The 25,381-nt window shown below is 42.0% G+C and overlaps 2 protein-coding genes across 5 annotated transcripts in view; one reads left to right on the forward strand and one right to left on the reverse strand.

Moving 5' to 3' along the window:
* Window positions 1-7,918: 7,918 nt before the first annotated feature.
* TMED5 (transmembrane p24 trafficking protein 5) lies at window positions 7,919-23,817 on the reverse strand. 4 transcript variants are annotated; one of them, XM_040998288.1, is made up of 5 exons: window positions 23,383-23,802; window positions 14,986-15,083; window positions 10,699-10,882; window positions 10,479-10,518; window positions 9,895-10,053 (listed from the first exon to the last, which is right to left on the reverse strand). In XM_040998288.1, the coding sequence occupies exons 1-5, from the start codon at window positions 23,569-23,571 to the stop codon at window positions 10,043-10,045; spliced, it is 522 nt and encodes a 173-aa protein (XP_040854222.1). In that variant the 5' UTR covers window positions 23,572-23,802; the 3' UTR covers window positions 9,895-10,042. The 4 variants fall into 4 exon arrangements, with proteins under 4 accessions (XP_040854221.1, XP_040854223.1, XP_040854220.1 ...); XM_040998287.1 differs by lacking the exon at window positions 10,479-10,518 and having other exon boundaries at window positions 7,919-10,053; window positions 10,816-10,882; window positions 23,383-23,798; XM_040998286.1 differs by lacking the exon at window positions 10,479-10,518 and having other exon boundaries at window positions 9,818-10,053; window positions 23,383-23,770.
* Window positions 23,818-24,067: 250 nt separating this feature from the next.
* Window positions 24,068-25,381, forward strand: part of CCDC18 (coiled-coil domain containing 18) — an 85,727-nt gene continuing 84,413 nt past the window's right edge. Inside the window, exon 1 of the mRNA XM_040998284.1 lies at window positions 24,068-24,203. The gene's annotated coding sequence lies outside the window, so the exon portion shown is untranslated. The remainder of the gene's footprint in view (window positions 24,204-25,381) is intronic.

Consider the following 25,381-nt stretch of genomic DNA (forward strand, 5'->3'; position numbering starts at 1 on the left):
ACCTATCAGAGATCTTTAGTATGTTGACAGTATCAAATGAATACCCAGCTGCAGAAGTTAAGCTAGTTCACCAAAAATAGTTTTTAAACTGATTTTGAAGTGTTTTCACTGATTTTTAAATATTTTGTTTGAATCATGTGTATATGAATCCATTGTTTCCCATAAATTAAAACATTAAAGTAACGAGATTACATTAAAGATTGAACATGTAGTTAGAGACATAAGTTAAGACTTAAGTTAAATGTGAGTTATCTGAACCTTTCAGAAATAGTTAATGTGTTCTCAGTGTTGTTTTAACAGTTGTTATTTCAGTCATATGTCTATAATAACTTACAGGGACAAATGAATAATTTTTCCTATGTGGGAGTTGACAACATTAAACAGATCTTGTCAGAAATTTTAATCCTCCTTGGCAGTGTGTTAGGCCTTAAGATACCTTAGAAAATAAACTTTTTTTTTTTTTTTTGAGGAGACATGGCATTTGAAGGAAGTAAAGCTGGTACTAGAGGATTTCCAGAGGGGCAACTTGGAAGCTCAGCCAAGACCTAAGGAGTTGTGGTTTGTGCATCACACTTACCTTAGCGAAAAGGCTAGGGAGCACTTGTCTGTCACTTTCTCACTTCTAGACTCAAGAGCATATGTTCTATCAGGTTCAATGGCTTAAAAAACCATCTAAACTGTAATTTCTTTAATATTTGTTATTTTATCTGTTATGGATTTTCCAGTGAAGAATTCTGTAATTTGTGACTAGTATTTTATTATTTATAAATTATACTCTTTAAGCAACTTTTAAATGATCTAAAGACCAGAAAAATCTTTTTATTGGAGGATTTTCTAGGATAAATGAAGTAAACTCATGTTTTCAAAAAGCACCAGTTTCTTTTTCCTACCTGTTGAGTAATGTGAGCATTGTGTGATGTGGGAGTGCTTCCAGCGGTCTGCAGAAGGGTAAGAAAATCTTGTGCTTATTAGTGGTTCTTTAATGTCTGCTGACATGTATTTTCTTGCATTAATAGTCCTTGTTTATTCACAGGGCATAGGGCAGGTGAAGGAATTTAAGCAGGGTTTCTTGGTGAAATAATGTGAATGAAAGTAAAAATTTGAGATGATTTACTTCTGAAAAAGTAAATGGTTTTTGAAATGTATGTAGTACTCAGAAGACTTAAATTTTTGTTTTTTCATACATTCTACTGTTTTTTTTTTAAAGATTTATTTATTTTTATTGCAAAGTCAGATATACAGAGAGGAGAGGCAGAGAGGGGGATCCTCCGTCCAGTGATTCACTCCCCAAGTGACCACAAAGGCTGGAGCTGAGGCATCGAGCCTGGAGCCTCTTCCAGGTCTCCCACATGGGTGCAGGGTCCCAAGGCTTGGGGCCGTCCTTGACTGCTTTCCCAGACCACCAGCAGGGAGCTCGATGGGAAGTGGACCTGCTGGGATTAGAACCGGTGCCCATATGGGATCCTGAGGCATTCAAGGCAAGGACTTCAGCTGCTAGGCCACGGCACCACGCCCTGTATTTTTAAAGATGACTGAAAGGCAGAATTAGAGGGAAATGTGTTTTGTACTCAGAAGACTTCTTAAATTTTTAATTTTTTTCATACTTTATTGCCAATGATGTTTGAAAGGCAGAATTAGAGGGAGACAAGGAGAAGGGTGAGTGAGAGATTCCATCTGCTGGTTTACTCTCCAAATGGCTGCATTCGCACAGGCTATACCAAGCCAAAAAAAGGAGCCAGAGCTTGTTCAAGGTCTACCATGAGGCAGCAGGGGTCCAAGCGCATTAGCAGGGAGCTGGGTCAGAATTGGAGCAGCTGGGGCTTGACCTGCTTCTTTCCCATAGTGTGTCCCTGGCAGCTGCTTTGCCCACTGAACCAGAATGCCAGCGCATCTGTTTTCTAACAAGTAGCTAAGGTGTTTGGCAATCTGACAGGCTGGTGGTTAAGATGAGTGTGGTATATGTTAAAGTAGATTGTTTTTTCTATTCTCCTTTCTTCCTTTAGATAGTATTGTCTCCAATCAATACTTCCTTTAGATAATATAGTGCTGCTTGGGTCTGATGTGAAGGTTGGGTTGGCTAATCCTCTACCTGTGAACACCAGCTTCCCATGCGGATGCCACTTTGTGTCCTTGATGCTCCACTTTCCATCCAGCTCCCTGCTTTGTGGCCTGGGAAGACAGCAGATGATGGCCCAAAGTCTTGCGATTTTGTACATGCATGGGTAATCGGGAAGAGGCTTCTGGCTCTGGATTGGCTTAGCTCCAGCCATTGTGGCCATTTGGGGAGTGAACCAGCGGATCTTTCCGTTTGTCTCTCCTTTCTGTAGATCAGCATTTCCAATAAAAATGAATTTTTTGAAATTTATTTAAATGTATTTTATTTGAAAGGAAGGATGCTACCCACTGATTTGCTCTCCACATGCCCTCAACAGCTGTGGCTGCCCAGGCGAAAGCAAAAAGCAAAAGACCGGAACCTGCAACTCCATCTGGGTTTCCCACCTGGGTGGCAGACAATCAATTACGTGACTAGTCATCTGCTGCCTCCCACGCCATTCTCAATGAGTAGAACACCCTTGACACCAACTGGCATCTAAACAGGATGTATTGCAGATGGTTTCTTAGCCTCTTTTACACTACACTGGTTCCTGATTACTTATTAAAAGGAGCCAGACTCCTTATATATTTAAGGGATAGACTACTTTTAACTGTCTGTGGCACACTTTGAAAACAAGTTAATAGAAAAAGCTTTGGGAAAGTGGAATTTTTTTTTGAAGATTTTATTACAAAGTCAGATATACAGAGATGAGGAGAGTCAGGGAGAAATATCTTGCATCCAATGACTCACTCCCTACGTGAGCGCAATGGCCGGTGCTGTGCCAATCTCAAGCCAGGAGCCCAGATCCTCTTCCAGGTCTCCCACGTAGGTGCAGGGTCCCAAGGCTTTGGGCCGTCCTTCACTGCTTTCCCAGGCCACAAGCAGGGAGCTGGATGGGAAGTGGGGCTGCTGGGGTTAGAACCGGCGCCCATATGGGATCCTGGTGCATCCAAGGAGGGGACTTTAAGAGCTGCTAGGCCACTGCACCAGCCCCAGAAAGTGGAATTTAACACTGAAGATAGGGAGCTGCAGAAAAGGCAACACATGAGAGTTCTCTAGCTTCTAGGAAGAGCAAACGAATGTGACACACAGGAAGGACGTACTGTTGGCATGGCCGAGGCTGGGAGTAGTCCAGATTCTGAAGGACCTCCCTATGTATGATTTAGGTACTAGATGATCAAGTATTTTATTAATGCCTCTCCTTGGAGTGAAAGACTATTGTATTCCTTAGCAATACAAGTCAATGCTGTTGGAAGTGTTTCCAGAAAGTATCTTCTGGTGCTTTTTCGATTGGTACCCTATTTGGAAGTCCATGCAACACACCAACCTGGAATAATTGAAACTACATTGTGCAAATGGTTTGCATTTGTTTGGTATTGTGAAGAGTATACTGTCCTGGGAAGAAAATTACTTCAGATAACGTGGCACTCTAGATGGCATTTCTTGCTGACACTGAAAGTGGCATCAAAGTTTGAATTGCTTGGAAGGTAGTTAGTGATAGTAGCTTCTGCAGCACCATGATACTGAGAAGATAGAGACTTTAAATTGTCTTATTTCTGCTTCTCACTTGTCTTGGCTGGCAGCAAAAAGGAGAAAGAGCAGTTCACAGGGGAATGAAAATGTGATCTACTAGAAGGGGCAGTAATAGGGAATGGGAAGAAAAAGGAAATTTAGGGGATGCGATCTTTTATCTATACTGCTGTTTCCTCTTTCCCCCCAAATGGAGCTTAAGGTGTTTTAACTATAATGTAAAAAATACTGCCCTGTGGAAAAAAACGAGGCATCTCAGAAGATTCTGAATGTGTTCCCGCTGTATAATCTGAAGATAGTGTGTAGTTGTAATTTTCTGCACTTGCCATTACTTGTGGTGTTAGAATTTATCACTCAAGTGTTTGTGGAAGTTCACTTTTAATAAAAAGTGTGTCTGATCTTTATATCAGGAAATACTGTTTGCGCGCTGAATGGTATGTAAGGTTAAAATATGGTTTTCTGCCTCTAGAATCTAATACGTGGTTTCTACACAGTGTGATATTCCCATCTGAGGACAGTGTAGAGGTAACACATCTTTTGCTGTATCTGAATTTAAAGAACTAGCAGTACTTCGTAGAATGAGGAATGAAAAGAACGGAGACGGGTTTATCAGCAAAATTTAGGGTAGACATTTGTATTTTCCTGAACACTAGGATGGAGTAACGCTCAGAATTTTCTTGCTGCACGGTTTAAGCCTTGGTTTTGCTATATTGTGATGAATGTAACATTTATTGGACACCACAGGAGTGTGAGTATGGGTGGCCTAGGATGTAACATTTGGTAGTATTTTTTCCTGTTTCCCTGTCCAAATAAATAGGTCTCTGTTGATGCTTCTCTGCAGTTTGGTCAAAAATAACTGTTGACGTGTTTCAATGTGTGTCCCTTTGCCATTTAAGAATTTCCAGGAAATATCAAGGATAGCTTCTCTGTTGAAACTTACAGAACAGTGTGACACCTGGGAAACATACACAGTCTTTCCTGGCATCATTCTAATTCTATACATCATGATATCGTTCATCTTACCATAACCTTTGGCCAGTATTTGAGACAGTTTACCCAAGTTGGGCCATGCTGAGGCCACGAGCATGAGCATGGGTGGCAGGGCCCAGGCGTCCAGGTCCTTCTGTTGTTTCCCAGGACATTTCCTAGGCAGTTGGAATGGGAAGTGGAACAGCCAGAACTCTTACTAGCTCTCCTGAGATGCTGACATGAAACATGATAGCTTACCTCAGCTCCAGAAAGCCGTTGCAGTATTCTGGAATATAGAATGGCTTCAATAAACAAAGAGATGAATCTGAATTCTCTCTCATGTTTGTCATAAGATTCCTGAAGAAGAAAGTATCCCACCTCTTAAAATTATAAGAACTCAATCAGTGCCTAAAGTAGAACTACTTCACTGCTTCATATTTTTAAAAGACTTATTTTTATTGCAAAGTCAGATATACAGAGAGGAATATCTTGTGCCCGCTGATTCACTCCCCAAGTGGCTACAATGGCTAGAGCTGAGGCAATCCAAAGCCAGAAGCCTGGAGCTTCCTCCAGGCCTGCCACGCGGGTACAGTGTCCCAAGGCTTTGGGCCATCCTCGATTGCTTTCCCAGTCCACAAGCAGGGTGCAGCTGGATGGCAAGTGGGGCCAATAGGATTAGAACCAGTATGCATAAGGGATGCTAGTGCATGCAAGGTGAGGACTTTTTGTTGCTAGGCTATTCCGCCAGGTCCTGTTTTACTAATATTGTTTTTTTCTGGAGTAAAATTATTTTACTTAAGTAGGTTTGCTTCAATATATCAAGTCAGGTTCAACTATGATACTTCTGCTTCAACATTTTTGTTTCAGATTTTTATTTTGAAATAGATTCACCAATACTTTCAATGGGATATCAAATGTAGAAAACTATCAGCATAATTCAGAGCTTAGATTTGACTGATTTCACATGTACTCACCTTTATGATGTATATTTACATAGTTTATACAGTTTGTCACATATATATTTGTATCCTCAAGATGTAGGACTATTTTGCTCCTAGGTAACCTTTAATGCCAAATTTTCCTTTTCTCCATCCCTAATGCCTACCAACCATATGGATCTATAGAATGTCTAAATTTTAAGAGTGTATTTTGAGTTATATGTTAAATGCTTGTTAAATTACAGGAGATGCAGGCCCGGCATGATAACTTAGTGGTTAAAGTCTTTGCTTTGCACGCCCGGGATCCCATATGGGCGCTGGTTCTAACCCCAGCAGCCCTGCTTCCCATCCAGCTCCCTGCTTGTGGCTTGGAAAAGCAGTTGAAAGCCTTGGGACCATGTACCCACGTGGGAGACCTGGAAAAGGCTCGGCTCCTGGCTCCAGAATGGCTCAGGTCCAGCCGTTGCGGCCGCTTGGGGAGGAACCATCAGAAGGAAGGTCTTCCTCTCTGTCTCTCCTCCTCTCTGTATATCTGCTTTTCCAATAAAAATAAATAAATCTTTAAAAAAGAAATTTTTAGGGGGCCCAGCACCGTGGCCTAGCGGCTAAAAGTCCTCGCCTTAGACGCAACAGGATCCCATATGGGCGCCGGTTCTAATCCCGGCAGCCCCACTTCCCATCCAGCTCCCTGCTTGTGGCCCTGGGAAAGCAGTCGAGGACGGCCCAAGGCCTTGGGACCCTGCACCTGTGTGGGATACCAGGAAGAAGTTCCTGGTTCCTGGCTTTGGATTGGCGCAGCACTGGCCATTGCACTCACTTGGGGAGTGAATCATTGGACGGAAGATCTTCCTCTTTGTCTCTCCTCCTCTCTGTATATCTGACTTTGTAATAAAAATGAATAAATCTTTTTTAAAAAAAATAAATTTCAGGAAATGCTGCTGAGAGTGCTATCCAGGGGGCTCAACAATCTTGCATCCTACCAAAAATGTGAGTAGCCCCATTTTTCTAGCAACCTGACAAAAATGATTAAAAACTGTAATTAAAAATACAAGTTCTTGGGCCCAGTGTGATAACCTAGTGGCTAAAGTCCTTGCCTTGCCTTGCACCAGCATCCCATATGAGCACCGGTTCTAATCCCGACACCTCCACTTCCCATCCAGCTCCCTGCTTGTGGCCTGGGAAAACAGTCAAGGATGGCGCAAAACCTGGGGATCCTGCACCCGTGTGAGAGACCTGGAAGAGGCTCTGGGTTCCTGGCTTTGGATTGGTTCAGCTCTGGCCATTGAGCCCACTTGGGGAGTGAATCATCGGACAGAAGATCTTCCTTTCTGTATATCTGATTTTGCAATAATAATAATAAATCTTAAAAAAAAAAATGAATTCCTATAAGCTGGCTCACTCTCCAAATAACCAACAGCCAAGTATGGTCTGAGATGAGCTAGCAATCAGGAATGAGGTCAGATCTCCAACATGAGTAGCAGGGGCCAGCTACGTGAGCCATGACTGCTGTCTCCTGAGGACCACTGTGTCAGGAACGGAAAGCACAGGAGTCAGTTTCAGGAGCTCCACCGTGGAAATGCCTTTTAATACAAGGTTTCTCAGTGTAGAAGTAGTGTAGGGAACAAACTCACTATGGAACTTACAGTTCCATATCTAGAAATAATGATCTTACTGCATGAAGACCTTTTAGATGACAATGCGTTCTTGAGGCCACTTATACACATCTGCAAACAGAACAACAGTGCAGAATAGAATGACTGTGCAGGGAACCAAGGGTTTCAAAGTGGAAGAGGAAAGCAAAGTGAGAGCTAGAGGCCGCAGGTTTTGAGGAGTAGATAGTATTTATAAAGATTGATAAAGTTTTCTTTGATAGTAATTTTATTACATATACTTAGTATGCAGTCCTTTGCTCATTAAAAATGCCCTGTTCACAAATATAAAGCAATTTGAGCAATACTGATTACACTTAAAGTGAAAAACATTACAATGAAAATTTTACATGTGAAATTCATTTCCCTTAATATTTTAGATATAAAATGGGTGTAAGGATATAATTAAAATGCCTCAATTTGCAATTTATTTCAGTGATTCTGAGATCAGACCACATAGGGCACATTCAGGGTGGTATGGCTGTAGACTAAAGTGTTTCCAAATACTCATTTACCTTCTGTGTCTTAATATTCACGTGACAAAATGGTATATAATTAATGGCAAAGCTGCAAGCCAAAGCTAAGTCTAGGCTTTAAATTATTTTCAGTCTTTTTAAACTTAATATGATAGAAAACCAAAGACAAAACTAAATGTAAGTGTCAGAGATCTTTCACTTAGTAAAAATTTAATCTTGATATGGCATATTAAAAAACCACATAAAGCAGAAAAAGACTTGTTCTGTTTACAAATTTATTTTTCTTAAAAAGTAACATGCTTAAGTATCCTACTTTCTAGCTATAAAAATAAAATTGGCAATATTTTGAAATTTGTTTTCCAAATAGTCATTTTTTTTTAAATAGAGTAATAAGTTATTGAACCAGAGGCTTGCTTCTAATCAGTGGCACAGACTCATGTGAGTGATTAGGTAGCAAATTCAGTATTAGGAAAGAAATCAGAGTAGTAAACAGCCATACATAAGAGGTAGAATCCTTAATCACAGTTTTATAGGAAATCTCAGTTTATAACCACTTTATTAGGGTACTATAAGTATGCTTATTATGAACTGAACTGACAGGGAAAGGGGAGGGCTCTTTATGGACAGGGTTTTTACTGGCCCTTGTTCTGGATATGTTACTGGGTTTTCACCATTAGACACTTGAAACTTTCTTATTTAAGGAATTGATTATGGCGTTTACATCCTTCTAAAAAAGGTCTCTGAGTATCCAAATCTAAGCTCTTTTGCCTAGGGCCAGAGGGAAACATTGCTTACTGTACCACTCTGAGTGTAGACTGTAAATGATATGGCAGTTTCTCTCTCACAGTACAGATGGGCTCTACATATAAAGTGTACATGGATTGTTTCTGCCAGTACATTTGTTACAAACAACATGAGAAATGTTATATATTGAAAATTATTTCATTCACAATGAAAAATGAGTAAGGCTCTATAGACTGCAAAAAACTTACATGGCAGACTAGTATATATAGGTTACTACTCATGTATTGGGTGCTTGTAACTTGGGACTATTATGTAAAATGATTATAAAGGCCACTTTGACATTTATAATAAAAATTGTAATACATATGTACACCCAGTGCTAAACCTGTCAGTAGGTCTTACATTTATAAAAAATACCACAATACTTGGAAAACATTCAAAACAGTAACTATAGAAAGCTAAACCCACAGCCAGATGGCTTCTTCCAGTTGATATAAGAAATTAGCCGCCTGTGATCTCTATCAGATTCTAGATGTTGTTAAATAGTTTTATTTCATTTTATTTTCGAGCCTGATCATTTATTTACTTCAAAGCAAAGATGTGTCTTGGCTTTATTGAAGTCTGACTACATTTGTAAAAAAGAAATACCAAGATGTTAATTTCAGGAAATGTGGGCTAAATATATTTTCTATAACATGTTACGTTGAAATATATGAGCATTTGGTTAGAAAAAAATCTCAAAATATTTTTAGCTATAGAAAAGATGTAAACAGGAAAACTGATATATTTAATCCATAATTAGGTAATTCTCAGTTGGCTGAGATTTTATATATTGCAAAGATATATAACTAATTTGGAAGACAGAGTGACAGAGGCCTACTGCCCACCTGCTGGTTCACTTACAACAGCCCAGGCTACGGCCAAGGGTCAGGTACTCAATCTGGGTCTCCACTTAAGTGGCAACGACCCAACAACCAGAACCATTCCAAGCTATCAGACTATCAGCAGGGAGCAGAGCTGGGACTAGAATGCAAGGACAGCCTAATGGGAGGAAGGCGTCCAAGGAGGTATCTATTCACTGCCACACTAATGCCTGCCCCAAGAGAACTTCTGAAAAGCAGATTGTTTGGGATTGCGTATAAGCCTGGTGTCCAGTTACTTAAGACACACATAGTATTAGAAATCTTCAGTTATTCCTATGGCTTCATTTAGTTATGTTTGACTCAAGATTCCCCTTGTATACTTAAGTACAACTAGACGGGTATGATTACTCACGCAGAAAGTAGATTTCCCTTTCACATTAAAAGAATACTTGTTTCACACTGAATGATAATGCTTGAAAGCATTCTGCACGATAATGGGTCTTTTGACTGTAACAGTTTATTGTATTTTACCATTCTTTTTTCCAATGCTCTGTACTCTTGCTTGCAGTTTTAAGTTCTACTTTTCCTCTTATCATCAAACAGACTCTTCAGCATATAAACTTGAATGGCTGACACAACCACCATCACCACTAAATTAACAACAGACCAGAAATTGACTCGATCAAAGTTGCTTTCCTGTATGTTTCGATCGCGAGCTTCAAATGCTCTGAGCAGTGTCTGGATATGGCCACTTTTGCTTAGTCTGGACTTGATGTTGTTAATGGATTCCTGGAAATAAAATATTTTACTGTAAAAAGATAGTTCAAAATTTTAGGATTTTGAAAAAGTTCTTTATGGTAGTTTTTTTGTTGATTTTGTTTTGTTTTGTTTTTTAATTCAAACACAGTTTAAAGATAGAGGGGGTGTAAAATTCAGTTAAGGTATAGATAACAATATCACTTGAAACTAGAAACTAAAATCATTTGAATGACATATTGTCTACATAATGTACTTTCATGGCCTTCACATCCAAAAGAAAATGAACAGGTTTTAAAAAGCCAAACTGATGATAACCTCAAGCTGTAGACTATGTCATCTGCAGTGTGCTTTATTACATTTTGGCTTTGTATGTCTGATCAATTTAGGATTTAGCAAAACATACAGTATTTCTGTCTCATTAGATGTGTGTATAAGTATTACACTGATCAGCTTACCAAAATGCATTCTAATTTCACAGCTTTTTATAACAGGATCCTGGTGAGGTGATTTGACCATATAGTAACATGAGATTAAAATGAGATCTGAAATAATGTCACAGAATATATGACAGAATAAGAAGTAACAGATTTTCCTGCATAATGCAGATAAATTATTTATCACATAGTAAGATTACTGGATGCTAATTGTAACTTTTGTATTAAAAAATATACTGACCAGAATATCTTCCAGTTTCATATCTAGCATGTCTGTGCCTGTAATGTATTTCTTCCAGTCTTCTTGTTCTTGTGCCTGTTCTCCCATGTTATCAAGGATTAATTCAAAGAAAATCACCTTCTCAGAAATAGTGCTAAATGTATTGTCAAAGCAGAACATGTAGTCACCATCTTCCGTCTCCACACTGCATTAAAAAAAATTTATTTGGTTTTCTCAACTTCTATTTTAGATCAAATAAAAAATAACTAAAGATAAAAAAGAAACAACCCGGTTTATAGTAATTGGAAAACGGACCAATAGATTTGTTAGTATTGAAAGACTATAATGTCTTAGAATTGAAAGTCTATAATGTCTTAGAAAAAAAGCAACCTACAATTAATACACTAAAGTATTTGTGATGTTCATGTGCTTGACATGTGCTGGGTAAACTAATTTTTGGAAAAACAGAATTTACATAGATGCATCATATTTATGATGCAGAGGTATTTATAAATATGTATTTATATATGTAATTTTATTGTGAGTTCTACTTATTTGCAAATATGAACAGCTAATCCTGTAATTAGGATTAATTTTTTCTTTGTTTTTCGTTTCAAAAATAGTGATGGACTGTCCTAAGTGCAGACAGCCCAGTGATGTGAGTGCACCCTTGTCAGTTTAGCAAAGCCAGAGGTGTGGTCTGTAGCCCACGGTCACAGCCTTACTCCTGGGGCATTATCTTTGCTCATAAATGCCACTCGCATACACACTGACTCTTGGCTTCATCACCTTCACATTTCAAGACAACTAGATTAGGTAGAATATAAAAAAATGCTTTCCTAATAATTCTTTAATGAGAAACTTCATTAAATAAAACATTTCATATGTTGATGGGCATTTACTAGAATTGGTCCCAAACAGGGAAACAAACACCTTTTGTGTGTGAGTGGCAAAATTGTTATTATTTAGTTATTTACAAAACACTATCAGTAACTAAGAAAATAGTTGGGGCTGGCATTGTGGCATAGTAGGGAAAAGCTGCCACCTGTGATGCCAGCATCTCATAGTGTCACTATTTGGTGTCTTAACTGTTCATTTCTGATCCAGCTCCCTGGCTTGGGAAAGCAGATGGCCCGAGTATGTGGGCTCCTGTCCCCCACGTGACAAATTTGGATGGAGCTGCTACTTGCAGGTAGGCCCAGTACTGGCTATTCTGGCCATCCGGGCAGTAAACCAATGGATGAAAGATCTGTGTCTCTCACCCTCTAACTCAAAATAAGGAAATCTTGAAAACAAAAAACTAGTCAAAAACCAATTCAAATGCTGATAAGGGCACTGAGTTTGTAAAAATATCCTGGAGAACTCCTTACTCAGATGCTTATGCGGTCTTCCAGTTAGTCACAGCAATTGTCAATGACAAAGGGCCTTTTGTAAAAATTCAGTATACCCTAGTTATATATTAACTCAATCTTGTTACACAGTGAGTTTTCCATAATGATATTTCCAATTAATGTTTACATATGTCTAACAAAGTTTCCTATTTACCTAGATGAACTGACTTCTAAAACTCTCTAACTGCATTTTAATCTGATTACCACCTAATTTTTTTTTAAAGATTTATTTTATTTTTATTACAAAGACAGATATACAGAGAGGAGGAGAGACAAAGGGGAAGATCTTCCGTCCAATGATTCACTCCCCAAGTGAGCGCAACAGCCGGTGCTGTGCTGATCCAGAGCCAGGAGCCAGGAACTTCCTCCAGGCCTCCCACATGGTTACAGGATCCCAAAGCATTGGGCCGTCCTCAACTGCTTTCCCAGGCCACAAGCAGGGAGCTGGACGGGAAGTGGGGCTGCTGGGATTAGAACCGGCGCCCATATGGGATCCCGGCACATTCAAGGTGAGGACCTTAGCTGCTAGGCCACCTTGCTAGGCTCAGATACTTTTTTTTTTTTTAAGATTTATTTATTTTTACCGGAAAGTCAAATATATAAGAGGAGGAGAGACAGGAATATATCTTTCATCCACTGATTCACTTCCCAACTGGCCATAACAGCCAGAGCTGAGCTGATCCGAAGCCAGGAGCCAGGACCCTCTTCTGGGTCTCCCACATGAGTGCAGGGTCCCAAGGCTTTGGCCGTCTTCAATTGCTTCCCCAGGCTACAAACAGGGAGCTCGAAGGGAAATGGGATAGCAAGGATTAGAACTGGCACCCAGATGGGATCCTGGTATGTGCAAAGTGAGGACTTTAGCCAGTAGGTTACCACACCAGGCCCCAAAGATGCATTTAAGAAAGAATGAAAGGCCAGCATTTGTTACATTAGGTTAAGCCTACTGCTGGCAACATCAGCATCCCTACAGGTACTGGTTTGCATTTTGGATATTTTGCTTCCAACTCAGCTTCCTGTTAATGTGCCTGGGAAAGCAGAAGATGGCCCCAGTGCTTGGGTCCCTGTACAGTGGGAGACCAGAATGGAGTTTGAGGTTTATACTTTTGGCCTGGGCAAGTCGTGTCTGTTACAGCCATTTGGAGGGAATCACAGAAGGAAGCTCCCTCTAACTCTGCCATTTACATCAATACATCAACTTTTTTAGAAAAGAAAAAAATAATCACAACTGAGATTTTAGATACCTTTAAAAAACTCCGCTAATGCTAGGCATTTTGCTTAACTTTGAGGCAGTGGATGTGTAGATGCTGCCTGGTGTTTAAGTGTAAGCTGTGGGACTGAGCATTCCGCCCGGCAGTTCAGACACCTGTGTAGCACTCAGGAATACGGGGCTGTTTGAACTGATTCCTGGCTCCACTCCTGGCTGCCAGCTCTGACCTCACTCTAGTCCTGGCACTGCAGGAATTTGGTGAGTGAAGTAGCAGATAAAGGAGTTGAATTGCCAAGTACTATTACTGGCTCTGCTGTGCAGTAGCTACATAAATTTTAGTAACTTGCTTAATTGTTCTGTGCCTCTGTTTCTGCATTCATAAAACAGTACTATGGGGGCCTGGCACAGTAGCCTAGTGGCTAAGGTCCTTGCCTTGCACGCGCCAGGATCCCATATGGTTCTAATCCCGGCAGCCCCACTTCCCATCCAGCTCCCTGCTTGTAGCCTGGGAAAGCAGTCGAGGACGGCCCAAAGTGTTGGGACCCTGAATCTGTGTTGAAGACCCAGAAGAGGCTTCTGGCTCCTAGCTTTGGATTGGTTCAGCTCTGGCCATTGCGGTCACTTGAGGAGTGAACCAGTAGACAGAAGATCTTCTTCTGTCTTTCCTCTCTGTATATCTGTTTTTCCAATAAAAAATAAATAGATCTTAATGTACTTTATAGGACTTGGTCATGAAAAAAATAGTAATAGGGCCCAGTGGCATGGCTTAGCCACTCAAGTCCTCACCTTGAATGCACCAGGATCCCATATGGGCACCAGTTCTAATCCCGGCAGCCCCACTTCCCATCCAGCTCCCTGCTTGTGGCCTGGGAAAGCAGTCAAGGATGACCCAAAGCTTTGGGACCCTGCACCCGCGTGGGAGACCCAGAAGAAGTTCCTGGATCCTGGCTCCGGATCAGCATAGCATTGGCCGTGGCGCTCACTTGGGGAGTGAATCATCGGACAGAAGATCTTCCTCTTTGTCTCTCCTCCTCTCTGTATATCTGACTTTCCAATAAATAAATAAATCTTTAAAAAAAAAGAAAAGAAAAAATAGTAATAAATAAAAAGTGCTTTGATTCCCAGCATGGCATTTCAACAGAACTATTACAAACATTTTTTTTTTGTCTCCCAAAGATTTAATGAGGCAGCAGGTAATGGCTCAAGTAGTGGGGTCCCTACCATAGGTATGTGATATCTAGATTAAGTTCCTGATTCTAGCCCTGGCACCATCCTGGTCATTGCCAGCGTTTGGGAAGCAGGCCAGAGGATAGACAGACTGTTTTTTGTCCCCTCTCTGCCTTTTTAAAAAAATTAAAAAGAAAGAAAACCAGAAAAAAATGATACAAAATATAGTTCAAGAGAATTTAAGACACATACTTTTATTTAAAATGGAAAGCCTGAGTTAGTCAGAAAGGGAAGCTTAAATTAATAGAATGAAATACCTGGGGAATAATTATCTATACATACTTAACCAAAGCGGTAAAAAAAAAAAAGCAGAAGAAAATGGTCAATTGAAGGTATTTAAACATATAAGAAGGCTTGTTATCAAGAACTGCTTATATGGCATCATCAATACTGATACTTACTCTAGAAGTGCTAAATTTTCCTACCCTGCAAACAGGTTATTGCTATAATTTAGTCAATAAAGTCAACTAAGAGATTACTTACGTGTGAACTCCATCTGATTTTCGTTGTTCAAAAACTAAGGTTTTGCCTTCTGGAGAGGCAAGATGAAAATCAATATCTAATCCTGCTCCATCTAAAACCTGTAGAAGGGCACACAAGAGGAAACCATATTGTAAATTTGGAAAAATAAAATACATATATATATAAAGTAGGCAATATGACAGAATATTTTCCTTTAAATCTAGAGTAGGTAAGAAAGCCAATACATTCAAGCATGTTAGGCTAGAAAGGAGTTGAAAGACCGTTCTGTTCAATTCCATTCACTTTTGTAACCCATCCCTTCCCTATCCATTCTTTTCACAACCACCTAAATTTAGGAGATTACATCTCATCTTAGCCAGAGCAGTGACAAGTGCCACCTTATGGATATTACTAAAAACTTCCAAAAACAGTGCCTTTATTAGGAAGTCCTACAGAGTAGACAGAAACACAGAAGTTCAAACGCAAGACCAACACAGTGGCAGAGCAGGCTAAGCTTCCCATTTCACATGGGTACCTGTTCACGTTCTGGCTTCTGCACTTCTGATCCAGCTCTGGTCTGGAGGTCTGGAAAAGTGGCAAAGGATGGCCCAGGTCCTTAGGACCTTGTACCCACAGGACTAGAAAGAAGCTCCAGGCTTGTAGCTTGGGATCAGCTCAGCTCTGGCCGTTTGCAGCCTCTGAGGATTAAATAAGTGTATGGAAGATGAACATCTCTCTCTGTCTTTCCTTCCATCTTTGTAAAATCTGCCTTTCAAAAAATAAATCTTAAGAAAAAGTTCAAGTGCTGTGTCTTTTATTTAAAATGCAGGTGATTTAGGACATCTTATATAACTTTTCTGAGTTTATTTCTACTTCTGTAAAAATAAAATTACCTACTTCTTAGTCTGTAATTTAAGGCTTCCATGATCTGATTCTGACTACAACACATTCTTCTATTTCTCCCCAGTATGAACTGTGTTTTCCATTCAGGTGGGTTCATTTACTGCGCAACATAATCTATTTCTTTATAATGCCAAAAGAGCCTCACAAGATGACAGCTATGATGAGGATAGCAACTAACTATTATAGCTTGTGTTGTCATCCACTGTTTCACAAAAAATAAATCTTTCAAAAAAAAAAGGATTAATTCCTTATGACAACTGCACAAGGTCTTATTTTAGTAAAAACAAAAACAAAAAACACACAAGCAAAAAAGAAAAAGAGAGAGAGAAAAAAAAAAAAAGACAACAAAATCCCAAAACTTAAGCACAGAGGAGTCATTTTTCCAAGCTGACAGAGCAAGGAAGTCGCACAGTTAATATCTGAAAACAATAGTGGGAAGACTAACACTGCCTAAAGTTATAATAGTCAAAATGGGGGAAAAAATAGACGAAACCAAAAACTGCAAAAAAAGGAAAAAATAATAATAAATAAATTCCAAATCAGAGCAGAATATAGAGCCTAGAAGTAGGCCATAAAACCATTGTCAACCGCTTTTTGACAAAACAGCAAAGGTAACAGAATGAAGATATTTTCAACAAATGGTACTGGGCTTATTAGACACACATACACAGAGACGACCTAAACACAGATCTTACACTTTTCACAAAGACTAATACAAATGTAAAATGCAAAACTATAATTCCTCTAGAAGCTCACACCAGAGAAAAGCTAGGTACGCTGAGTTTGATAATGAATTTTGCAAAAGCATCATCTGTAGAAAAAAATGGCAAGATGGGTTTCATTGAAATAAAAGCTTGTCCTCTACAAAAGATGCTGTAAAGAGAACGAAAGGATGAATCAGAGAACGAGGAAAGGATATCTGTCAATCACCTTCTGAAGGGCTCACACCTAAAATAGGTGATAAAGTTTTCTACAAAAGTGACAGTCTCATCATGCAATCCAGTAACCACAGGAATTTACTCAATTGCACTAAAAATTGACATTCACAACAAAAGTGGCCATTGATATTTATGTCTTTGTTCATATTCAGGAAAAACTGGAAGCAACCAAGATAACTTTCAATATGTGTGATTTTTAACAATGCAAGCGTAAGTTGATACATGTGCCAAAACACATACAACTGAAGACAGGGTGAACCTTAATGTAACTATGATCTAACAAAATTACTGCAGTTGGAACAAAGGCACCACAAAATGTAAGATTTAAATAAGAAAAGAAACTATATGGGACTGTGAAGGTTTCTGTGTGCAAGTATTCTGTAAAACTATCGTAAAAAGCCAAGCCTTTCAGGAGTGTATTTTACGAGACCCCATGTACCATATTAGAGAACACTGGTTTGGTAACTGGTTCTCACTCAATTTTCACTTTCTCCAATGCAGAACCTGGGAAGCAGCAGGCGATGGCTCAAGTCACTACATTCCTGACACTCGGGCGGGATGCACGATTGAGTTCTCAGCTCCTGTCTTTGGCCTTGCTCAGTCCTAGGCACTGCAGACACACGAGGAATGCCCAGTTTATGAAATTCTCTGCTCCTTGGAGAATAACTTAAAAGGAAAGTAAAAATAGGAGCTGAAATCAGTATGTGGAAGGGATATCTGCACAATGGTCAAGATAATATATAAAGAAAATGTAACTATGATACAAAATGGAATACTACCAGCCTCATGCAAGCAAGAAATATAGAGGGCATTATTAAGTGAAGCAGGCCAAGCACAGAGACTAACACCTCATGATCTCACTTTGTGGAATCTGATGAAGTTGACTCTTAGAAGCAGAGACTAGAATAAGTTATCAGGGGGTGGCAGCAGGAAAGAAGATGGGAAGTTATTGATCAAAGGACACAAAGTTTCAAAGGGTAAGAACTGGTTTTACTAGGATGACTATAGTCAATTAATAATATATTATAGATTTAAAAATGTAAATAAATTTCAAATGTCCCACCACTAAAAGTTGTTAAGATCAAGGTCAATTTAATCATACCACATTGTATGTGCTATATCAAAACATCACAGTGGGGGCGAGTGTGGCATCACAGCAGCCTGTTTCCACCCACAGCGCTGGCATCCCATATGAATGTCGGGTCAAGTCCTGGCTGTTCCATTTCCCTTCAAGCTCCCTGTGTGGCCTGGGAAAGCAGCAGAGGATGGTCCAAGTCCTAGGGACCTGCACTCACATGGGAGACTTGGAAGAGGCTCTGAAATTTGGGCCCCTGGCTTTGCATCAGCCCAGTTCTGCTCATTGCGGCTATTTGAGGAGATCATCATTTATCTCTGTCTTGTTACCAGAAATGCCCGATGGGTTCTTTCCTCAGCTTAATATAAAAGCTGGAAATCTGTTGCAGACAGAAAAGTTTATTTCTGAAGGGACCAGGTGAGCAGGGAAGGAAGAGGGAAGGGGAAGCACCTTCAGAGAGAAAGCCGGGAGGTGAGGTGCCTCTCGAAAGGCAAGGGAGACACCAAAGATGTCTCTTTCCTACAGGTAAGTTGTTCCCCATTGGTGGTCTCTTAACCAGTTAGGAAATGGGTGGGCAATGCTGGTGCTGCCCACCTGAAGACATCAGCAGGCCTGGATGGTCTCATGTCTCTGCCCCTCTCTTTTTATAACTCTGACATTCCAATAAAATTAAATCTTTTAAAATCACATTGTACCCCATGAATGCATATAATTACTATTTGTCCATCAAAAACAATAAATCTTTTCTGAAAAGAAAATCAACCAAGAAAACAGAACTGAAGAAACTATACATAATGCGGAATAGCTGGACAAAGGCAGACATCCTGAAAGATTAAGGATGACAGATTTAGAATGAAAACACAGCTAATAAATATCGTAGAAGAGAAGTATTCATCAGATGGGAAAAGGTAATAATCAAAAACATAACAGGGGCTGGCGCAATGGCTCAACTGGCCGAAATTCTACCTCTAAGCTCAGCATCCCATTTGGGCAGCTGCATTACATCCCATCCAGCTTCCTGCTTATGGCCTGGGAAAGTATTAGGGGATGACCCAATGTCTTGGAAGCCTGCACACGCGGGAAACCCAGAAGTTCCTGGCTCCTGGCTTTGGATAGGCTCCACTCTGGCTGTGCAGACGTTGGAGAGTGAACCAGTGGATGGAAGATTCTCTGTAGATCTGTTTTTCCAATGAAATAAAAAAAATCTTTAAAAAAAATAGCTGAGAATTCTCCTGACTTGTTGAAAATATTTGACTAAAATATTTAAAGAAGCCTTACAAGATTCAGGAAGAACAAACTTTAAAATTCCAAGACAAACTGGAAACTGCAGAAGTAGCAGGAGAAAAAAAAGAGATAAACCCCAATACACAACAAACTGAGAAGATGCTTTAACAGTTACAACAAGAGAAGATTTTAAATTCTAGTTTTAATGCATTGAGGAGAACAATTTCAAGAATTCTTCAAGCAGCTTTAAGACTGTCATCATGCTATACCTATACACAAAGTGTACCAAACAAGCACAATTATCTTGCTGGTAAATTTTTTTGGCCATAAATCTGACTAAGCTAAGATACCGTAATCTCTAAAAGATTCAAGGCCTTATGAACCTAGGTGCCAGAGCGCAGCAGAGTGAATTATCAGCGAGGTAAGCCACCACTGTGAAAATAGCATCCCTCATCAGCATGCAGCTTTGAGTCCTGGCTCTGCTGCTTTTGGTCCCTCTCATTGCTAATGCATTAGAATGGGGTCCATTATTTGGATTCCTGCACTCCATTGAGAGACAAGACAATCTGGCTCCTGGCTGCAGCCAGGCCTAGACCTGGATGCTGGGGCCATAAGGAGCCTGAACCAGCAATGGAGAAATCTCAATCTCTGACTTTAAAATAAATCAATTTTTTTTAAAGATTTATTTTTATTGGAAAGGCGGATATACAGAGAGGAGAGACAGAGAGGAAGATCTTCCGTCCGATGATTCACTCCCCAAGTGAGTGCAACAGCTGATGTTATGCCGATCCTAAGCCAGAAGCCTCTTCCGGGTCTCCCATGCGGGTGCAGGGTCCCAAAGCTTTGGGCCGTCCTCGACTGCTTTCCCAGGCCACAAGCAGGGAGCTGGATGGGAAGCGGGGCTGCCGGGATAGAACTGGCGCCCATATGGGATCCCGGGCGTGCAAGGCAAGGACCTCAACCACTGTGCCACTGCGCCAGGCCCCAGCAATTATTTCTTAATCAGAACAACCGCTTAGCTTTGAAGAAACAATCCTTTTAAGGGTGACCAAAATACAAAGCATCAAGAGAAACTAAGCTGGGCCTAGCAAAATAGCTCAATTGACTAATCCCACATGGCTGCTGCTTCGTGTCCCTTCCAGTTCTCTGCTTCAGGCCTGGAAAAGTAGTGGAGGACGGCAGAAAGCCTTGGGATCCTGTGACTCATGTGGCAGACACAGAATCTCCTTGCTCCTGGCTTTAGATCAGCTCTCTCTGGCCATTGTGACCAACTTGGGGAGTAAGCCAGCATGTGGAAGATCATTCTTTTTGTCTCTCTTTTTCTCTGTAAATCTTTTCAATTAAAATTAATAAATCTTAAAAAAAAAGTAAATTACTTAACTTTAGGTATATATGTAAAATTAGTATTAATTGAATATTTACAATATGTCAACCATAGTCCAACAGCACTTACCCCTATTAACTCATTTTTAAAAAAAACAAATTCTATGAGGCATTTGCTATTATCTGTTTCACAAGTGAGAAGTAACTTGTTCAAGGTCACACAATTGTAAATAGTATAGCCGGATTTGATCCCAGGTCAAAGTTAAGAGCTCTTAGCCAAAAGAAGTCAGTAATTATAGTAGGTTTCCTTTCAAATATCTGGGTCAATATTGAACTATTTTAAGTTAATACAAACTCTTTTCTTATCCAGACTATTGTACTAACTCCCACCTTATTTTCCTTACCTCCAGGTGAGTTCCCCTTAATTCCAGCTTCCATATTACACCCAGCAACATGCTAAAGTAGGGCCCGGCGGCGTGGCCTAGCAGCTAAAGTCCTCGGCTTGAACGCCCGGGATCCCATATGGGTGCTGTTCTAATCCCAGCAGCTCCACTTCCCATCCAGCTCCCTGCCTGTGGCCTGGGAAAGCAGTCAAGAACAGGCCAAAGCTTTGGGACCCTGCCATCCACGAGGGAGACCCGGAAGAAGCTCCTGGATCCTGGCTTCGGAACAGCATAGCACCAGCCGCATCGGGTAGAAGACCTTTCTCTCTGTCTCTCCTCTCTGTATATCTGGCTTTCCAACAAGCAAACAAAAACATGCTAAAGTAGTAAATGGCCTGGGACAAAATACAGAGTGAGCCACTTAGCATGGAGTACAAGGTTCTGACTCATGATCCACGTTCCAGCCTCCTGCCCTCTTTAACATCCCTCCAATTCCCATCATGAACTTCACAGGCTTGAGGACTGATTACACAATAACCTCAGGAGACTGCCCAGTGGAGGACCAAGCCTCAGGATAAGCCACACTTCTCTCTTCTCATCCAGTTCCAATAGTGAGCTGTGAAAGCACTGGAAGACACCGCAAGGGTTTGGGTCCCTGTCACCCAAGAAAGACACCAGGATGGAGGCTCCTGATTCCTGGGAACAACCTGGCCCAGACATGACTGTTGGGGAATGAACCCTCTGTAACTCTGCCTTTCAAGTAAATAAATCTATATAAGTCAATGGTGCTACATCTACAATGTCTCTTTGTAAAATCAATGAACTTAGTACTTGTACTGGCTATACACCATGTTCACCTATAATACTATGCATTTTTAGAACTGTGTCAACTTACTGTTCCCATTTATGAAAATGTGCATTATGGAAAAAAAACCTTTCTTGTATCAAACTAAATCTTTTCTTTCCATGGGTTTTTGAAGTATCCACATAGTATTTGTCCAATGAGCATTCAATTTTCATACTCTACTGGAAATCAAGAAATCCTGTGAGGCTGCTGCAGTGGTGTAGCAAACTAACTGTCCTCCTGCAATGCCAGTATCAAACATGGGCACCAGTCTGAGTCCCAGCTGCTCCACTTCTGATCCAGCTCCCTGCTGATGGCCTGGGAGGAGAGTGGAACAGGGCACAAGTCTTTGGGCCACACACCCACATGGGAGAAGCTCCTGACTGCTGGCTTAGGATCAGTTCAGCTTTGGCCATTGTGGCCATTTGGAGAGTGAATCAACAGATGGCAGACCTTTCTATCTCTTCTCTTTGAAAATCTGCCAGTTAAACATAAATTAATCCTGGGCCCAGTGCAATGGTTCAATGGCTAAATCCTCACCTTGCAAGCACCAGCATCCCATATGGGTGCAGGTTAGCGTCCTGCCTGCTCCCTGCTTATGGCCTGGGAAAGCAGCAGCAGATCTCCCAAAGACTTAGGACCCTGCACTCATGTGGGAGACCTGGAAGAAGCTCCTGGGTCCTAGTTTTGGATTAGTTCAGCTCTGGCTGTTGCAAACACTGGGGGAGTGAACGAGTGGATGAAAGATTTTTCCCTCTCTCTCTGTAAATTTGATCTGCGTTTCCAATAAAACTATGTAAATCTTTAAAAACAAAAGTCTTTAAAAAATGCAGAATTCTAGATTATTTCACTAAATGTGTGACTTATGATAATCTACTGTATGCCTTATTCATTCATATAGAATCTAATATCAAAGTTCTTTTGGATAGAAAGCTGTACAGCCTTTTATTTTGTTTTGTGAGAGAATCTGGAATTGGGGGAAAAATCCATCTACATGAACCTGAAAAAATTATTAGATTATAAACTAACTAACAAGTAAAAGAAATCTGAAAACTTAAACACACTAACACAATTTTCTCCTCAGTGCTATCTGGAACTGTTGCCTTCTAAGAATTATCCCATATCAGGATGACTACAGAAATTAAGGCAATTCCCCACTCAAAGAGTGCTGAGCATGCTGAAAAGCAAACAATGAGACCGTGAAGGCGCTACCACACACCACACAAAAAAGGTTACTAAGTTTTAATATACAATCTGATCCTATCTAACTATCAGAGAATAGAAGTGCAAGAAGTGGAGACATCTAATAAGGCAACGGAGTGCATGTGGTAGGGGTGACTCGAACAAGTGTCACCGCCTTGCCCAACAAGGAGGGCGAGTGCCCCTGCCGCCTTGGGCAATTCTCAGGCTTGGAGCGCGTGCTGGTTGGCAAGCCAGGGACGGTTGCGAAACCGAGACAAACGCTACCGACATCATCAGTTCTGGCCTCTCTCCCACCGGAGGAAAGGGGAGAAAGCGGGAGTCGTCAATTCCAAGACCCGCTCAACTTGTGGGGTCTTGGGGGTCCCCCAGGGCGGGAGCCTGGCTCGCCTCGCGCGCCTGCGCAGAGCTGGCTGGCCGCTTCCCGGGCGGCCCCTCGCCCGCCTCTTCAACACCCGGGCTGTCCGCAGAAGTTTCTAAAAGCCGGGTGAACTCCAAGAAGAAAGCAGGTCCACCCTGAGCACTTACTTGGTACTCGATCTCCAGCGAGGCCTTCAGGGGCATGGGCTGGTAGAAACACTCCTTCCGGCCGGCAGGAAGGGTGAAGGTGAAGTCGCTGTCTAAGGAGGGAGTGAAGCCGGCCGCCCCCGGCAGCAGCACGGGCGGCAGAGCGGCCAGAAGGAACACGGGGAAGGGCAGCCAAGTCTTGTCGCCCATGCCTCCCGGGCGATTTCTGGGCTGGACGAGTAGGATACCGGCCCTGCGCCTCAGCTTTGCCTGCCCCGGGGGCGGGGGATCTTCTTGGTTAGCAGAGAAACCTGGAGTCCCTTAAGAACCCGGTGGCGGCCCTGTGGGCGGCAGACGCTCCTTCCGAGAAGGGAAGTCCGGTCCTCAAAAGGGGAGGACTGAGGGCGGGGACGGCAGCCCGTCGCGAGTCCCGATTCCCTCCTCAAGCCAGGCACGGACTCCGGCCGCCTCACACCCCAGGTTCCCATGCTATCTTTACACCAATGGGGGCTTCGCGGCCGTCATGGTGGGAAACGTAGTCCCTTGTGAGCTTGGCGAACATGCTGGAAAACGCTCGCCGACCACAATCCCCAGCAGGCACTGCGTCGGGGCGTCCCTGCACGCCAAGCCTGCGCGGCGGACGGGGTTGCGTCTGAGGAGGTGCGGCCTCAACGGTTCCCGCGGCGGTTCGAACTCGTAGCGAGTGGCTGGCGCCGACTCCGCGTCCTGTGTCTGAGGCTTCCAGGCTGGGGCCCGGCCGAGGGTCCGAGACGTCCGAGCTCGGCCCGGGACGCGGCGTGCGCCGTCGTTTCGTGGGTCTTTCCCCGGCTGCGTCTCGGGTGGTGAGCGGCTTCGTGCTGGTGGGGGAAGCGGCCTGCCTTGGGGCTGCTTTGGGGGTGCTTTGGGGTTACCTTGGGGGTGCCTTGGGGCTGCTTTGGGGGTGCCTTGGGGCTGCTTTGGGGGTACCTTGGGGGTGCCTTGGGGCTGCTTTTGGGGTGCCTTGGGGCTGCTTTGGGGGTGCCTTGGGGGGGGTGCCTTGGTTGCTTTCCGTAACCAGGACACCCGCTTCGCGTCAGGCTGCGTTGCTGAGCCTGTTGCCCCGGTAGGGTTCTGTTTGACTAGAGGAAAACTCAGGCGAATGTCAAGTATTTCTCCGCTTCTCATATAGATGGGGGTGTCCGTTTGAGTGAAATTTGAACTTTATTGAGATAGAGGAGTATGTGTATGTATGTATGTGTGTGTGTGTGTATGCTTTTCAAAATGCGTAATGTTGTCTGCAGGCCATCCTGTCAGAGGGGCAGACTTGCCCTTCGTGTGATGGGTATGCATGTATGCCCGTGACATCAGCACCTGTAGGTGCGGTGAGGTCCAGACCACGGATCCAGGTTTTGTCGGTTGAAATAAGGAGCAGTCTTTCTGACGGGAAATGCTCTGCTATGAAAATGGCAACAGCTGAGTGCCAATTTTGATGTCTTTTCATTGGTGCGATAGAAAACCTGAGCGGAACCTAATGTGAACACACTCTAGAAGATGCTGAATCTAAAACCTGATATAAGGCATTTAATACTGAACAGCATTTTAGAATTTACCCAATGCTTCCTCCCCCCCCACCCCCCATCCCACAGGAGTTAGAAATGTTAAATAAAACAGAATGGGGACCTGATTCATTGACTTTTGTCTGAGAGAGCCCCGTTATGTAATCAAGAGCAAGTTTGTGGGCACGTAAGGGGAAAGTTGGCTAAGATTACATAGCATCTCCTTGAATTTCCTGACAGTTTTCTTCTGGTAGGTAAAATCTTTCTTTTTAATCTTCCTGTGCCTGAGAAATTAGGACTGCTTTTGGATTCATGTAGTAAGCGGTGTTGGCTGGGTGCGGGAAAGGAAGGGCAGTTTGGTATATACCACTTGTTCATTGGTTGCATGGAGCTTCTTACAAAGATTATAATACACGGGACTCCTAACATTTTGAAATGTGGGAGGTGGCACGAGTTTTAAGGCTGAAGATGGCAGGCGCTTTGGT

Source organism: Ochotona curzoniae, unplaced genomic scaffold (genome assembly GCF_017591425.1).
Source record: "Ochotona curzoniae isolate NIBS_2020 unplaced genomic scaffold, NIBS_Ocur_1.0 scaffold_1037, whole genome shotgun sequence".
NCBI lineage: Eukaryota > Metazoa > Chordata > Mammalia > Lagomorpha > Ochotonidae > Ochotona > Ochotona curzoniae.

Bases quoted from the DNA above. Each gene is read 5' to 3' on its own strand.
- TMED5 (XM_040998286.1), bottom strand. From the start codon at position 23,571: ATGGGCGACAAGACTTGGCTGCCCTTCCCCGTGTTCCTTCTGGCCGCT. The intron at 15,084-23,382 runs GTAAGTGCTCAG...GCCCTTCTACAG, and splicing joins CGCTGGAGATCGAGTACCAA to GTTTTAGATGGAGCAGGATT. The intron at 10,054-10,698 runs GTCAGTATATTT...TTTTATTTCCAG, and splicing joins TGAAACTGGAAGATATTCTG to GAATCCATTAACAACATCAA.